The sequence below is a fragment of the Triplophysa dalaica genome, chromosome 1, assembly GCF_015846415.1.
Source record: "Triplophysa dalaica isolate WHDGS20190420 chromosome 1, ASM1584641v1, whole genome shotgun sequence".
NCBI lineage: Eukaryota > Metazoa > Chordata > Actinopteri > Cypriniformes > Nemacheilidae > Triplophysa > Triplophysa dalaica.
In genome coordinates, this window is record NC_079542.1 from 28,799,000 (window position 1) to 28,816,677 (window position 17,678).

General features: G+C 37.7%; 1 protein-coding gene across 3 annotated transcripts in view; it reads right to left on the reverse strand.

Annotated features, from left to right (window-relative positions):
- Nucleotides 1–4,750: 4,750 nt before the first annotated feature.
- zmp:0000001168 (signal-induced proliferation-associated protein 1) overlaps nt 4,751–17,678 on the reverse strand; it is an 80,243-nt gene continuing 67,315 nt past the window's right edge. For 2 of the 3 annotated variants that reach the window (XM_056744454.1, XM_056744444.1), the window contains one exon: nt 4,751–9,049. In XM_056744454.1, the coding sequence (XP_056600432.1) occupies nt 8,906–9,049 (144 nt within the window). In that variant the 3' untranslated portion in view covers nt 4,751–8,905. The remainder of the gene's footprint in view (nt 9,050–17,678) is intronic. The other variant, XR_008906320.1, reaches the window with a different exon arrangement.

The following is a 17,678-nucleotide window of genomic DNA, read 5'->3' on the forward strand; positions in this document are numbered from 1 at the left end:
CAGCGATGCAATCAGGTGTGCAACAGGTGTCTGCAATCTGGATAATACTGGGATAATACTTCTCCAAGAGCTTATTGGAGCCAGCAGTCAGCCAACCTGGGGTCCAATCAATGTGCCTGTCCAATAAAAAACACACACCAGTTTTGAGTTTGCTGTTCTGAAGAAGCGTTGTCTGATGTGAACCATGCCTCGCACAAAAGAGCTCTCAGAAGACCTACGATCAAGAATTGTTGACTTACATAAAGCTGGAAAGGGCTACAAGAGAATATCTAAAAGCCTTGATGTCCATGTGTCCACGGTAAGACAGATTGTCTACAAATGGAGAAAGTTCAGCACTGTTGCTACACTCCCTAGGCGTGGTCGTCCTGTAAAGATGACTGCAAGAGCACAGCGCAGAATGCTCAATGAGGTGAAGAAGAATCCTAGAGTGTCAGCTAAACACTTACAGAAATCTCTGGCACATGCTAACATTTTTGTTGACAAATCTACAATAAGGAAAACATTAAACAAGAATGGACTTCATGGGAGGACACCACGGAGGAAGCCACTGCTGTCCAAAAAAAACATTGCAGCACGTTTTAAGTTTGCAAAAGAGCACCTGGATGTTCCACAGCACTACTGGAAAAACATTCTGTGGACAGATGAAACCAAAATTGAGTTGTTTGGAAAGAACACACAACGCTATGTGTGGAGAACAAAAGGCACAGCACACCAACATCAAAACCTCCTCCCAACTGTGAAATATGGTGGAGGGGGCATCATGGTTTGGGGCTGCTTTGCTGCCTCAGGCCCTGGACGGATTTCTGTCATCGATGGAAAAAAGAAATTCCAAAGTTTATCAAGACATTTTGCAGGAAAACTTAAGACCATCTGTCCGCCAACTGAAGCTTAACAGAGGATGGACGATGCAACAGGACAACGACCCAAAGCATAGAAGTAAATCAACAACAGAATGGCTTCAACAGAAGAAAATACGCCTTCTGGAGTGGCCCAGTCAGAGTCCTGACCTCAACCCGATTGAGATGCTGTGGCATGACCTCAAGAGAGCGATTCACACCAGACATCCCAAGAATATTGCTGAACTGAAACACTTTTGTAAAGAGGAAATGTCCAAAATTTCTCCTGACCGTTGTGCAGGTCTGATCTGCAACTGTAGGAAACGCTTGGTTGAGGTTATTGCTGCCAAAGGAGGGTCAACCAGTTATTAAACCCAAAGGTTCACATACTTTTTCCACCCTACACTATGAATATTTACATGTTGTGTTCAATAAAAACATGAAAACGTATAATGTTTGTGCGGTATTAGTTTAAGCAGACTGTGTTTCTCTATTGTTGTGACTTAGATGAAGATCAGAACACATTTTATGACCAATTTATGAAGAAATCCAAGTAAGCCCAAAGGGTTCACATACTTTTTCTTTCAACTGTATAATATAGTACATATTTGTGTTTATATGATCTCCTACTTGTATTTATTGTGTACAGACTTCACCATTGGGGACAATACAGTTTTTGGTCATCATATTGTGTTTACCCAAAATGTATATATTTTATAACCATGTTCGACACAGAGAAACAAGCTGTAGACACAGTTTAGATTTTATTGCCAGAATCCACCTGGTTCTCACAATTGATTAATACTTAATCAAACTCACATACATAAATAAACAAATAGCTCTAATGACCACAAATCCTTTTCTTCGTTTGTGTTGACTGGACAGCGTATTAGTCTAGTTGTAACGCTTCCTAAAGGTTACAGATCAGTGTGCATAGTGTGTAGGTAAGTGGTATGCCCATCAACATTTACTCTTTCTATGTGACAATATAACCTGTTTAAAAAATGTCTGTTAACTGATGATACACAACTCTGTTGAAGATCCAATGATTTATGACATGTTTAGGCAGATTTGGAAAGTAAGAACAGTCCTTGACCAAAAGGATCAGTGTAGAATATCCAGGACTAAGCTTTATCATAAATCCATATAGAACGATTTCTTAGGAGAGCTCAACTAGTTTGCAAAAAGCTTTTACATGTACAGTCTGCAAATACTCAAATCAACAAGTCCCTCACATATTTCATGCGAGTACTGTACATAGTTTCAAATTTTATTTAAATTTAAAGTCTTTTAAAAGTTTTTGGTGCATATAAAAAACATTACTGTAACAGAGACAGGGGTGCCACAATGAGGCCCCAACAGTTGCAGCACCACTGCTCTGAATGTACCGACAGATGGAGGCTGATGAGAAGTGATGTGCTGATGAGTTCAAAAGTTCAGTGTTTAATCTAATACCTGCAACTGGCATATACAGTGAAAATCCAAAAAAGAAAGAAAAAACTAAACAATCAAACTGTTCAAAGTTATCTGCAAACATCATTCGGCTATACCAATACATTTTCCCAAAAACAGAGCAATAACTTCCAACCACTCACTCTACAAGCCTAGGATATCTCTTCACCACACTGAGGCGCCTTTTTAAAAAGGCTAAGCCCCTCCTACTTGGATTAAACCATTTGGTAATTAAAGATAATAAAGAAATCTAAAGAAGACAAAGTCAAAATAGATCTAACAGTATCCATGAGATAAACAGCTAGAATAATATAAGAATTGACAACAAAACAACTCTATTAATTATAAATGTTGAACAACGTTTAACAAAGAATCAAACAGAACTCCAATCTCCCCCTCACACATGACAACAATTAACTGTGCCTACTATAGGCGGGAAAAAGGCATTCAAAATGGTGGCAATTACTGTGACTGGGTTTGGTCTGTTTGGAGAGGTAAAATGTTCCTGTACGTAAGTATGATAATTTATTATTATGTAAGTGGTTAATTGAAATCAATAAACATATAACATGGTTACCGGTCGTGTTTGAGTTCTTAACAAAACATAAATCAACAAAGAGAAATGAATAACTACGTTAATGCAAAAAGGGCATGGTGAAGACAAGTACAACACGAAACAATTCACAATCAGTGACATAATAAGAGTCTTCTCCAAAATAAGAGTGTCTAGTCACAGATCCTCACTGTGACAATAATAGTAATCAAGTAAAACTGAATTGTATCATAAATATGCTAATTAAATGGTAAGCCTTACTATACAGCGAGAAGCATTTATGTCTCCATAAAAATAACATACCATAAAAAGGTAGGAGAGAGTCTGACAATACAACTCGTTCATTTTAAATACATGTGATTTTAAAGCAAAAAAAGTGTTGGTTAATGATGTAGGTTAAAGAACATGGGTCAATCTGGGTGCGTTTCCCATACATCAACATAACTCGCTGCTGTAGTTTGATGTATTTTTCCCGGAACCACAGTAACTCTGTCAGAGATCTATAATTTGAATGATTTTAAGACATAAAGATGTAGCGATGACAATACTAGGGGGGGGGGGGGGTAAGAACTATTTATTATACGCTTTATATGTATACCCTAATTTAGGGCTGCACAATTTATCAAAAATAAACCACACTCGTTTTGGCCGTTTGGCTGGGATTTTTTTATGCACAGTTTGTCAGTAAAGTGAAATAAAGCTGCATTTAAAACCCTCTGGCGCTCGCGCACCGACTCCAAATACAGAATGCGTCGCAAAAAAAGGAGCACAACACGCGTATAACCAAGAAATCATCTTCCTATATTTATAAATGTCACATTTCTATCACTGCTCTTCAAGCCTTCCAGGTATTTTCATGATAACAAGATATATTTATAATGATGTTTGAGGGGTGTTGCTTTTTCAAATGCACCTTATAAGCCACTCAAACTCACAGTGCTTTTATGAAGCAGCGTTTCCTACTGAACAAGCCGACATAAAAACTGAGCATAAAAACAAAATTTGCAATGCAATTTCATAATCACACCAGGCAGATTAATTTATGCTCAATTTTAGTGGGAATGGTGATTTATCGTGCCGCCCTACCCTAACTCTTTATTTTTAAAATCATTACTACCAGCATTTTTCAATGGTTCTCTTAGAATGATCCATTTGCATTTTTGGCATTACATATTTGACAGTTAACTTACTGCAGTGGTTTAAGTGTATAATAAAGATAACTTTTGAAGTATATTATTGTTATTTTATTATTTATAATAAATATTATTGTTTATTATATACTGTTATATTACAAACCTAAATTTAATGTAATTCACTTTTAGTTTTTAAGGAACACAACTAACGTTATCCAAATATTTGAAAGTGAATGGTGAAGTCTTCAAAAGTAATAGGACATAGGGGGGACCACTCTGAGAAGAACACAGCAAAGCAACAGCCAAATTAATGATATTGAAAACGACATGATTCTAACCACAGTTCCCGGGCTGTCGTTTCAATAACACAAGCTTGCACATAGCAAAAAAGGATTGGAACAATGTTTCTGGGAAACACCTGAATTGTTGAGCATTGCTGGTAATGACGAAACTTGCGACTACACCTTTGGGAAACGCACCCTTGATACACACATAATAATAAAAGATCTTTGTAACACTTTACAATAACGTTGTATTTGTTATTATTAGTAAATGTATTAGCTAACTTTAACTGAGCAGTAAACTATAGACAACATGATGGAATGTCACAAAGTAGCCATCTGTGTAAGTCCTCTTTCTGTTAGTTTCCAATTATTTTAATTTCCTTCACAAACCCAGAGAAAAATATATTATTTAAAATCCGTCAGAAGTTGCCCTAATGTCCTGACCTAATGTTTTGTCTTTGTTCACCTTTCAAGTTAAAATATATCTATTAATGGCATCTAGATGTTTTATTATACATTTTCATGAATACACAGAGATAAGGAGGCATGGAAATTGTTTTGTGTACTAACATACTTTCACAACTTCCTGTAGTCTACCACACTGTCTTGCACACGAATGAACAGCAGACAACCCTTTAGGGAGCTATTTTATGTATACCCGGCAAAATACATTGTATAAAACCTGCATCAGTTTCATTGACTTTCTGTCTGCTGCAATAAAAGAGCATTGCTGCTGTTAATTCATCAACCAATCTGGATGTACATTTACAGACATTACAGTAACACTTAATTTGACTCTCCATTTCTTTACAGAGAGTGATAAAGATATAGATTTATATTTTAATAGTACATCAGAATCTGCTGGTAACAATTTATCACAGTAACTCTAAAATTAAATTCAACATTTTAAGGTACAAACACAACATACAGTATCGCTAAATAACATTATTTAACATTTTGCATTGCTTTCCATGTGTTTGTTAAACGCATTTTTAGTTTTAGGTTTATATGTCGTAGCAAATCCAGTTGTTTTGTTCTTTTTTTTCTCACTTTTTTGTCATTATCAGTGAACCGTTAAGGATCACATTGGGGCAATTAATAAACATTGGGGTGCAATATATAGAAAAAAGACATCTTGCAATACAGTATGTAATACTAAATTTGTGTCTAAACAAAGCACACACATCTGGCTTATCTCTCAAACACTTCTAAACACTAAATCAGGCATCCCTCATGTGTGAAACAAAAGAACAAAGAAGATAGTATGTTACAGTTTCAAAGAAAACAATTTCCACTATTAACAATCACAAACATTTCACATTCCCTCAATTTGGCAATACTTATGAGTATAGCCCACAAATAACAGCGTCAGTAAACTGATTTATGACAAACGTGAACCTATTAAGGATGTAAAGATTCATCATGAGCCGGTTGAAAAGGGATTATAATGTGTGACATTCAAATCGGTTGAGGCATGAACTGAATCGCAATACATTTTTTGAACAGCAGGGGCTGCCATGTTCACAGCAAACCTAAAAGTGGACATGCTGATTTTTCTTAAATTCAGAATATCCAAGAAAAGCACAGATAGTATTAGTTTGTTTATATTAAAGAAGCTGTTTCAATTATTCATTTATTTAAAATTTGCAGTTTAGTTCTGTAATTTGAAATAAAATATAATTTTATCATACAAAGAAACGGGAAGCATTTAAAAATAATGCAAGGGAAGTTGTTCATTTCTAATTTGTTTCGATTCATTTTGTGAAAGAAATTGTAAGTAAATCGTGAATTAATCACAATGTGAGATCAGAATCGTTAATCGCAGCATGGGCTGAGTGAATCGTTACATCCCTAGAACCTATGAATAGTATACTGTACAAAATTCAAGTTAAAAACTTTAGCTCAAAAGCTGAATTCATAAGTTAAATCAAACTGGCCTTACAAGTCATGTGAATTTAAATTAATAACGTTTGGTACACGTTTAGTCCCCAAACTTTTTTGCCCTATACCCTCCCAGCTAAAATTGAAAAAGAAATTGACAGCTTTGAAAATGTTTTAAAAACAAACAAAATGTCCCATTTTTGTAATGTTCTAAGAATGTAACCAGCCAACAAGTGTTTCCTTACGTTGGTCTCTTGTCCCTTAACTCTAATGTGTTAAATTCTTTGACTTGCTGTAATTCTGTGCATGTGATGTAATATTGTTATTGCAATGCAATGAAGTTGTAACCAAATGGAATTTGCTGGTGGATGTTGTATAGACCATTAAGTTACAGTTCAATCCACTAAATGGATATTATATGTATGTTGTCATCTTGATCCAAAATGACAATCAAAATATCAGGGTGTTAAACTATAATTCAACGTGTAGAATATTTGTGAAAACACAACATATCAAAAACGACAACACATCAAAAATCAGGGCATGAATCTCAACAATGGTGACAATCAACAAACTAATTCATTATTCCAAGCATGCATTGCAGTAGATCTGTTTATCTGAATGAGTTTTACAGCATGGAGTTTTCTTTTGTTGATGGTCACCATCGTTGAGATTCATACACAGATTCTGTGTTAGTCTTTATTCTGCTGTGGTGTTGTGGTCCAATTATCACAAATATTTTTAGACATCAATTGTGAGAAGGGGGAATTTAAGAGCATGAGCAGATAAGATGGCTGTGTATACTGAAGCGAGAGGTGTTTCCTTCGGACACGTTCGATAAAGAACTGATGATACTGCGCATGCGTTTAATTTCAAAACGAATTAATAGGCTTTTAGTCAGATATTTAATCAAACATTAGAGGTGGGACTATAAAACACATTGGAAATATCTTTAGGACTTAATTACTGCCTTATGTACACCAATCTGCAGTGCCGTTTACATTCGTGTCACTACCACAGCGATTCTCGTTCTCGAGTCAACAACTGGTTGCAACACCTTTCGATTCAGCAGTACACTGAACCGAGAGCTGTTTCCTTCGGACACGTTCGATTGAGAACCGATGAGCTGGATAGTGACTGAGCATGCGTGATTCACCGTGAGGCAACCGAACAGTGTGGACAACTGATGCTGGCCTAATGCTACGAGCGCACGTGAACCGAGCATGTCAATATTATGGAGCAATCTGGCAAAACGTAAGTTTATATAATAACAATTAAATCGTTTTGGATTGTGCATGGATATATAGTGCATCATATAGTTTCTGAAAAATGCTGATGAAGATTAATTATGTACTTTATGTCTGCAAGACTTAAAATATCATAGTTTGCTGCACATCACTGTGCACTGGGTGCTTTAGTTACAAAACTTGTCATCATGGTGATGATTTGTTAAATGAAAGAAGTTATGATTGATGATTTATTAATTTTGTGCTGAGGCTGAGTGTAGTAGCCTACAGTGGTTCTCAAATCTGGCCCGCGAGAGCCATATTTTCCTGCCGAGTTTGGCCCAAACTCTGATATCAAACACCTGAACAAGATAATCAGCGACTTTAGAAATAGACGCGTTCAATTTAATGCAGCTCTGCGTAAACCTACCAGATTATGACATTTAAGTACCGCGATAGAGATTCAAGAGCAGATTGCTCGGTGCGTATTTGAATCGCTCTCGCGATGCTTTAATGCGCTATGCCAAACAATCTGCGCAGCCCTACATTAAGTTAAACACGTCTGTTCCTGAAGTCACTGATTAGCCTCTTCAGGTGTTTTAACAGAGTTGGAGCTAAACTCGGCCGAGTAATGGGTCTCACGGACCAGAGTTGAGAACCACTGGTGTAGTATTTTCATCCAAGCCAGCCGAGATGATAGACTTAAAGCGTTACGCCAGGACGAGTGATGTCATTACGTCGGGGCGTAAATGATTCAGAGAAACTGTCTTGTGACCCAATTCATTGAAATGATCTGTCCAAAAGACCCACTTTGCAGTTAAAATACCCTAATTGCCATAACAATAGTACAACACATATATACAGTTGATGTATACAGTACATGTCAAATATTCTAATACTCAGGAATCAAGGTACAAGAGCCCAACTCAAAGAAACACTGATGGTGACTTCTGTTATCTGTGAACTTTCTTAAAACATAAAAAACAGGATATTTTGAATGTTTTTAAAACGTTTTCAAAAACACGAGAAACCTCTAAGGAACATTCTTGAAACAACATTTTGTTAGCTAGGCTACTAGTACGTACCAGAGAGGTACACGAGAGGTATCGTTTTCAAAAAGGTACACTGTCAAGTCAGTTAAATAATGCCGTAAAGTGTGCGCTTTAAATGTAAATCTTCCTTTGTGATGTCCCAAGGCCATGTTTTAGGCTAAATTGAGAGCGCAACTAGAGTCAACCTTAGAAATTAACAAACGGTTGCTTTTTCAGCTATGCACACAAAAAGTAATCAAATCCTACTATCCCCTGTTTTACATAGGCAGCTAAACTGAACATATTCTAAAGGGCTTTGGTGCGGCAAGATGCTAAAAGAGGATTTTTCTGGTTTAAATGATATATAAATTAAGATACTGATCACATTATTCATAGGGCTTGACAATGTTGTTGTTAGGTTGGCGCTTTGTTTGCAGGCATAACATTTGCATTAGTCTTCTGATGTTTACTTGAATGTAGGTCTTGCTGCCATGGATAACTTTTCTCTGCTAGCACGGCTTGTTGACATTGCAGAGTAGCTCTGTGACTTTGATGAGACGTGCCACAGTGCTCTGGGACTCTTCCTGTAACCGCTGGTTGTTCTGCCTGAGACTCTGCACCTCTGCTTGCAGCAACTCCTTGTCCTCCTTCTCCTGAACAAAAAGCAAACACATTTTAAGCCTGACTGCTTTTTCACTTTTTATTTTTGACAAAGGATTTTTGTGGTAAACCTGCCTTGAAATTGGTCGGGTTTGACAACTCTATGAAAGCGTTTAGTTGATGTGTAACACCATGTAGCAAACACAAATACAAGAATAAGCCACAACATAACACATGCAAGAAGGGTTGCATGCACTTGCCATTTATAGCGTTTTCTTTGACAGTACCTTTCTATAATGATATTATTCAATGTTTCCTAAAAGTCAGCTTTAGGCCAATAAATCCATTTTGAAACAGATATGATGCTTTCATTCCAAACCACTCGTCTGATTGCAAGAGAGCAGGTGAAAACCATCGGATCAATGTTAAAAAATGTTAAAAAAGTTGTCAATGTTAATATCATAGAACCAATATCACTTTTGCCTCTGCGATTAATGTTGTGACCGTAGAAACTTCAACAAAACACCACTATTGTGATCAGTGTTTGCTTCCGTTGAGCTTCTGACTCTTGATTAGTATACGGATAATTTATACTGTTAATTTGCATTAGGCTAGCTCTATGTAGAAGTTAGATTTAAAAAGGAATTTCAGTTTAAACACCTGAGTATTAATAGAGAGAGATGTTTAATGTAATGATGAAGTGTATATCTTTGTGTCAAGCTTTTTAAAAGAAGGGGAACAATTGTGTTGAAACAATGTAGAATTTTATCTTCCATGACTGATTTAAATGTTCTGGTTTCCAAACACAATCTGAATCAAGACATCAAGATGCATTGTATGAAACTCAACAATGGTGAAAATGAAAGCTTTATACTGCAATGTATGCTGGGTTACATCATAGTGCAAAACTCATTCATGACTCCCAGCATGCATTGTAGTTGATCTTTATCAGTGTGATAATTGTCACCATTGATACGTTTTGTTTGATAAATGCTGATGTCCAAGTTTGCCAAATATAATGCTTAAACGGTGGAACCATAACAATAACAGTATCAACACTTAAAGCGCTTGTAAATTCTAAGGTTAAATAGTCCTAATTTTAAGCAATTCACTTCATCCGAAACTTTTCAAGTTTTCTCAATCTTCGCCAAATAAAAACAGTTAAACACCATTGCAAGTATTGAAATTTAATTGACTTGGTTATAGATTATAACAGTCAAGAGCACAACTAACGTAAACTATGTTCACAATAATGGTGATTTTTCTACATTAAATTCCATTTACATTGACGAATCAACAAATTAAAACATTAATTTAGTGGTTTTTATACACTCTCTGGGTTAACCTTTAATATTTTAACTTAGCTTTATGCACTGTAGTCCCTTCAGCAGATACATATTATTTTTGGAGGTCAAAAGGACAAAAGTGTGTGGATATCAAGTGGATGTCAAATTTTTTGACATGAGTCTGATTTGCATTTTTGACCTGTTTTTTTTTTTGTTCAATTTGAAGTCAAGGTGGCCACTGGAGTGGTTTGATGAATAGTCTAATTTTTTTCAACATTACAATTGCAAGGGCAAAAGTGATATGAATTGAAAATGAATATGAATTCAATGGCATTAACATTGACTAATCAACACATTTCAACATTGATTCAATGGTTTTAATATGCTTATCAGGGAATTTGTTTGATTAGGGTTGGAGCTAAACTTTGAAGGACAGTGGCCCTCCAGGACGCAAGTTGCCCATCCTTGATCTAGAAGTTTGTTGGAGCTTAAGAATCAACTGAAACTCCTAAGTGTAATTTATTAATCGCGTCTTATTGAGTCTTACGTTGTTTCGTTGCTTTGTTTACGCTGAGTCACGTGTTGTTAGTGTGTTTGTTTCGCCCGTAATTGGGAGATATTGGAAGGCGTGTCCTGCTGAAATCAATTGCATGATTTAAACGGGTATATAAGTGCGATTAACCACCGTGTGCAGCAGTCGCGTGCAGCCCTCATCGCCTGAAGACCGAATAAAGTAAAGACCATTGCCTCTACCTGTGCGACTCCACCGAGCAAGGACACCGACAAGGCACTTGAGTATTACTGTTTTGCATTTCGACTATTGCTCTTTATTTGTCTTGTACATTCCTTACTCCCCTTTTTTCACTATGTGTTTCTCTTTCAGGTGGTCATTGCAATAGAGGACTTGATAGTTAAATGAGGAGTGATTTGTTATTGTATGACTCCGAAACTACTCATGAAACTCAACAGTGGTGACACTCAACAAAAGAAAGCTTCATGCGTCTCTGCATTGTGGGTAACAGCCTATAAAAGAACTCCTCCATGACTCCCAGCATGCATTGCTGCATGAAGAAAAGATGCAACTCAACTTTGTCACCATTGTTGAGATTCATAAGCTGATTCTTGATGTCTGGAAGTTTAAACTTTAAGATTTCTGCTATTTCCATCTAAGCTATCAAAACAGAGATGTTATCTAGGGACACATATGTCCAATAAATAACTCAACAGCACTCAAAGTTGTGCCAATTTTCCCAACAACAAGAAACAAGATGACTTTTTCTTTTCTTGGTTGCTATATTTGTGCATCAAAAAATTGCATGTAATGAATCAAGGGTAAAGCCCAACTAAAGGAAACCCTAAACACTATTATGTTGACTTCTTATTGCTCATGTTTTCTTTAGCGATTGTGTTTGTTAACAGCAGCTGTTCATCATTGGATGATTGATTTGTTAACTCAACCTGATTTTACTCATTAAATTGTTCATGTGTTGTTTAGGGAGACATCCTAAACATTCCCTGTGGTAATGCACGTGGACTGGAGTGGTCTAATGAACGTCTAAGGAACACATTTTTGCTAGCTGGGTACTGTCATTACAACTCGTAAATCACCAGTATCACATAGAAGGCCACTCATGGCTATGGCTAACAATCTGCACACTCTTTCAGTATCCAAAACGACTCCTATTACATTTCCTATTGGTTTATGGAACTGCCAATCTGCTGTAAACGAGATAGATTTCATCACAGCTATTGCCAAACATTCTGGTCTTTCTCTTTTAGCACTTACTGAAACCTGAATCAAACCAGAGGACACTGCCACACCGGCTGCCCTCTCCAATAACTACAGTTTCTCCCACAGCCCACGCATATCACGGAGGGGTGGAGGAAACGGTCTACTTATTCCTAATGACTGGAAATTCAAACAGCTGGCACCCTCATGCAACGACACCTCCTTTGAGTCTCATACTGTTACAGTCATCCACCCTGTTAAAACACAGCTGTAGTTATCTATCGTCCCCCAGACGATAGATAATTACTCCTCTGGTGGTACTTGGAGACTTCAAAATCCACCTGGAAAAACCACAGTCTGCCGACTTCAATAACCTGACTGCGACGTTTGACCTCAAGCGAGTCCCCACTTCAGGAACCCATAAATCTGGTAGTCAACTAGATCTTATCTACATACGCTATTGCTTCACCCATCACTCCCAGGTCATCCCGCTGCACACATCGGATCATTTCCTCATCGCTCCTGATCTCGACTTACAGTTGTGTTCAAAATTATTCAACCCCCAATGCTGTAAATGGTTTTAGGGAATTTAGTGTACATTTGTAATTGTATTCAGAATGAAATCCTACAAGGACTTCTTAAAGAACCATATGCAACTAAAATGACATCAATTAGTTTTGTAATACAGTAGTAAATGTTTCTTTTGTGAATTCTTCATTGACATAATTATTCAACCCCTTAAAGACTACCACTCTGAAGAACAGAGGTTCAATGAAGTGTTTTCAATCAGGTATTGAAAACACCTGTGGATATCAGTGAGCAGCAATAAAGCCTAATAAGCACCAATTAGGCAGCTTTAAAATGACTTTGATACTCAGCTCCTTCTAGACATTTACTGGTGTGGTTACAAACATGGTGAGGTCAAGAGAATGGTCCAGGAAGACAAGAGAACAGGTGATTACTCTTCACAGGAAGGGCAATGGCTATAAGAAGATTGCAAAGATGTTAAACATACCAAGAGACACCATAGGAAGCATCATTCGCAAATTCAAGGCAAAGGGCACTGTTGAAACTCTACCTGGTCGTGGCAGAAAGAAGATGCTGATTTCGACTGCTGTGCGCTACCTGAAGCATAGAGTGGAGAAAAGTCCCCGTGTGACTGCTGAGGAACTGAGAAAAGATTTGTCAGATGTGGGCACTGAAGTTTCTGCTCAGACAATACGGCGCACCCTGCGTAATGAAGGCCTCTATGACAGAACTCCCAGGCGCACCCCCATTGTTGTCCCCAAAGAATAAGAAGAGTCGACTGCAGTATACCAAAAGTCATGTGGACAAACCACAGAAGTTTTCGGATAGTGTTCTGTGGATTGATGAAACAAAATTAGAACTGTTTGGGCCCATGGATCAACGCTATGTTTGGAGGAGGAAGAACAAGGCCTATGAAGAAAAGAACACCTTGCCTACTGTGAAGCATGGCGGGGGGTCAATCATGCTTTGGGGCTGTTTTGCTTCTGCAGGTACTGGGAAGCTTCAGCGTTAGCAAGGTACCATGAATTCTCTTCAGTACCAGGAGATATCGGATGACAATGTGATGCAGTCCGTCCCAAACCTGAGGCTTGGAAGACGTTGGACCTTTCAACAGGACAATGATCCCAAGCATACCTCCAAGTCCACTAGAGCATGGTTGCAGATTAAAGGCTGGAACATTTTGAAGTGGCCATCGCAGTCACCAGACTTAAATCCGATTGAGAACCTCTGGTGGGACTTAAAGAAAGCAGTTGCAGTGCGCAAGCCTAAGAATGGGACTGAACTGGAGGCTTTTGCCCGTGATGAATGGGCGAAGATACCCGTAGATCGCTGCAAGACACTTGTGTCAAGCTATGCTTCACGTTTAAAAGCTGTTATAACTGTAAAAGGATGTTGTACTAAGTACTAAGATTGAATGTCACTTGGGGGTTGAATAAAACTGATAATGATGTGAGCTCAGAAAAGACATTTGTGGTTATTTCATTATAAATGTTATGTTATATTTGTCTGACCTACACGTGCCTCTTTGATTTAATTGTAAGCAGGATGACTGAATGATCATAATCAATGTCAAACCGACCAAAACAATCAATTTCAGTGGGGGTTGAATAATTTTGAACACAACTGTAACTTCACCAGACTCTACACATGCTTCCCCACTTGTCACATTCCTATGCAACCTACGATCACTCTTTCCCTCCTGCTTATCCTCTGCAGTCTCTGCCACTCTCCCTCCCGCTATACAGCTCTCTCTCCTTGATGCTAACACCGCCACCCACACCCTTTGCTCCACACTAACTGAGAGAAAGTGGCACAAATCAAAAGAACCTACTGACCTCGCTCTCTATCAGTCTATTCTCTCTTCCTTCTCTGCTGATGTCTCCTCTGCGAAAACCCAGTGCTACCACGCTAAAATCAACAACTCTCCTGACCCTTGTAATCTCTTTAAAACCTTTTCTGCTCTTCTTTGCCCGCCTACCCCCTCACCTCCATCCCAGATAGCAAATTTTTGCGGCCCATATCTGGCCCACACCTTACTCCCCATACTTTACTCATCTGGCCCACTTACGGCGTGGAATGATAGCACTTGTGCGGTCCGCTCCTGTTTGCCAGATTTGGGCCACAGGCATGCCAAAGCTATGCCACATGTCAAACATCAGAACAAATAAAGCAGAGCTGACCCAAATATAAACAACAGTTCATTTCAATTCTGAAGTGTACTTGTCATAGCAAATGTGAACCAAACCAAATGGATACTGATTCAGTGCTCTCATTTAGATTTAATGCTATGCTGTAGATCCTTAAAGAACATTGTAAGATCAGGAAGTTTGATTGTATTTGGATATCTAGAAAGACTTGTGAAAAACGGATGTATCATTAAACAACAGTTTGGAATGACAAAGCGTTCAAGAATCAATGTATGAATCTCAGCAATGGTGAGAAACAACCAACTAACTCAGATAAAAGGCTCAACGCAATGCATGCTGGGAATTATAAATTAGTTTTGTGTTATGATGTTACCCAGCATGCATCACAGCATGAAGTTTTCTTTTGTTTATTCTTACCATTGTTGAGATTCATAAACTGATTCTTCATGTCTGTGTATCTAAGTTCTGAGTAAATTTCTTATTCTTTTTTCTAAAAAATCTTTTTAGACTTAAATATGTAATCAAATTACCAGATGTTTTAATGTACTCTCAGGATCAGCAGCACAGCAATTTTTTCAAATGTTAACATGGTAGATATCTCACTGACAATCAACCTACACCATTAATCAGAGCATCATTTCAATTTCTATTACAGATGTACCTTAAAAGTACATATATGTGCAAGGGTAGATGTCAAGGGTCACGAGCGCAACTCAAGGAAACACTGATCAACATGATGGTGACTTCTGTCAGCTGGGAACGATCTTAAAACATAAACAACTGACATTTTGAATATCTTAAAATGTAAAAAAACTCTAAATAACGTTCTTATAACAAACTTTTGTTAGCTGGGTTGTATTTCAGGCTGTAGTTGTTGTATTTCGCTGGGCAAATATTTTTTTATTTTAAAAGGCAGATGTTCATCACTAATGACTCAATCATCGCTATAATAATGATGAAACTCAAACTGGAGCACAGAAAGGTTTTGGGATAAATCTGGGTCAGAACTGAAATAAACTGTTGTTTATATTTGGTTCAGCTCTACTTTATTTGTTATGATGTTTGACATGTGGCATAGCTTTGGCCATCAGCAGTCAATTCTCTGGGCCATCCTCTCTTGACCACGCCCAATCTCCAGACACATGCTTGCTCCCCTCGTTCTCTCTCCTATCTGAAGAGGACGTTTCCAATTGTTACTTGCATAGCATGCTATATGTTTTGCTTACATGCGATAAATGCAAAGAAAGTTAGGCTGACAGATGATTTTAGAATTTGAGTCTCGCATCTACACTTAACTTGAGGACAGTAAGGGGCATAGAAAATACTTTGGATGCTAGTAATGGTAGCGCACTTAGTGTGGTACATGTTTAAGATCCCCTGCAGCAGGAACATTTTGTAACACCGCAACACAGGTCAAAACATCACTCAACCATAAGTGATGTTTTGACCTGTGTTATGCTGTCAGTGGCTGTTACAGTCTCGGACAGGTTTGCTCCACTCACTGAGAAACCCGCTGAAAGTGCCCTAGTTATTGGTGATTCTATTGTTCATAAAGCTAACAAAGAGGCACCAGCCACCATAGTCCAATGTTTGCTGAGAGCCAGAGCGCCTGACATCAAATCAAATTCAAATGTGCTCGCAAAAGGCAATAGTAAATTTAATAAGGCTATTTTTCAGGTCGGCACAAACAATGTTCAACTTTTTCAATCGGAGATCCCATAAGATAATATTAAAGAGGTGTGTGAGCCCACTCAGGGCTAGCCTTAGGGCCCCCTGCAGGGCACCTAAGAATTTGAAGTTAGAAACACTGTCACCACTGTGGATTTGTTGAAATGTTTATCACTTTTGTATATGGATTTTTCTCTTAAGCAAATGCACCGATTCGCTTCAAAAGACCATATTTAAACACATAAACCATTCACTCCCTTCATACCCCTTGGAAGTTAAATAATATGTGCCATTAGATTTTGGACTGTATTACTCTTTAAGAAGAATGTCATGTTCAGTTAGGATTATTTGAGGATTAGAAAAACATGTGGAAATTTTGTTTTTCCTCTGAAGTATCTCTTTATGCTTCATGAGACAATTTAGAGTTATCGCTTGGCACACTTGGAAATCAAGATTCATCACGACGACCTCATCAATGGTGACAATTAACAACAGTTAAAATACCTTTAACCTATTTTTTGCAAAAATCAAAGAGCCCAACTAAAGGAAACACTGATTACCAAAACGGATACTTCAAATAAAAAACATTAAAAAAAGATTGTAATGGAGTTGTGGAGTAATTCAATTGTAAACTATTTTGACAAATCTGTCAAAAAAAACATTTGGGTGTTGAATCTGAACCAGACTTCAAATCAATTTTTGCCGATATTTGGGTCCTTTCTGCTGTATTTGTATTGTTTTAAAACCACTTAAATTTCCAGATTAAACTAAGGCCTAGTCCTGACATGCACTAATCTCTTTCTGGGAAACCACCACAAAATGTAACGTAGTTTCATTTCTTTCTATGAAGTTTATGATGAGAAAAGGGGATTCACTCAGCACTGGAGTAATTGACAGTTTTACTCTCTCACATACATACAACATTTGACATAATTGTGATGCTTTCAAGGAAAATTTGTTACTTGTTCCTGCTGTTTTCTATTTTATTTTGGCCATTAACAATGCATTGTAATCACACTATTGAGTATGATCAATGCTTGCTAAACTGCCACTTCAGCTTGCGAAGAGAATACTACCTGTGCCATGGGGAAAAGCACAAACCTCAAGCGCGGTGGACGGGCAGGGCAAGCAGGGGTTTGCGGAGTGCCACGAGAGTGTGGTTGGGTTGGAATATCATTACATCCCTAGTTCTTCATATGGTTAACCATTAAATAGTGCTATCAAAATGTAGAAAACAGCATTTTCTTAGCCACAAGGCAATGTTCTGGGCTTTATGCGGACCATTCAACTTCCATACTGACTGAATCAATCAATAATATAATTC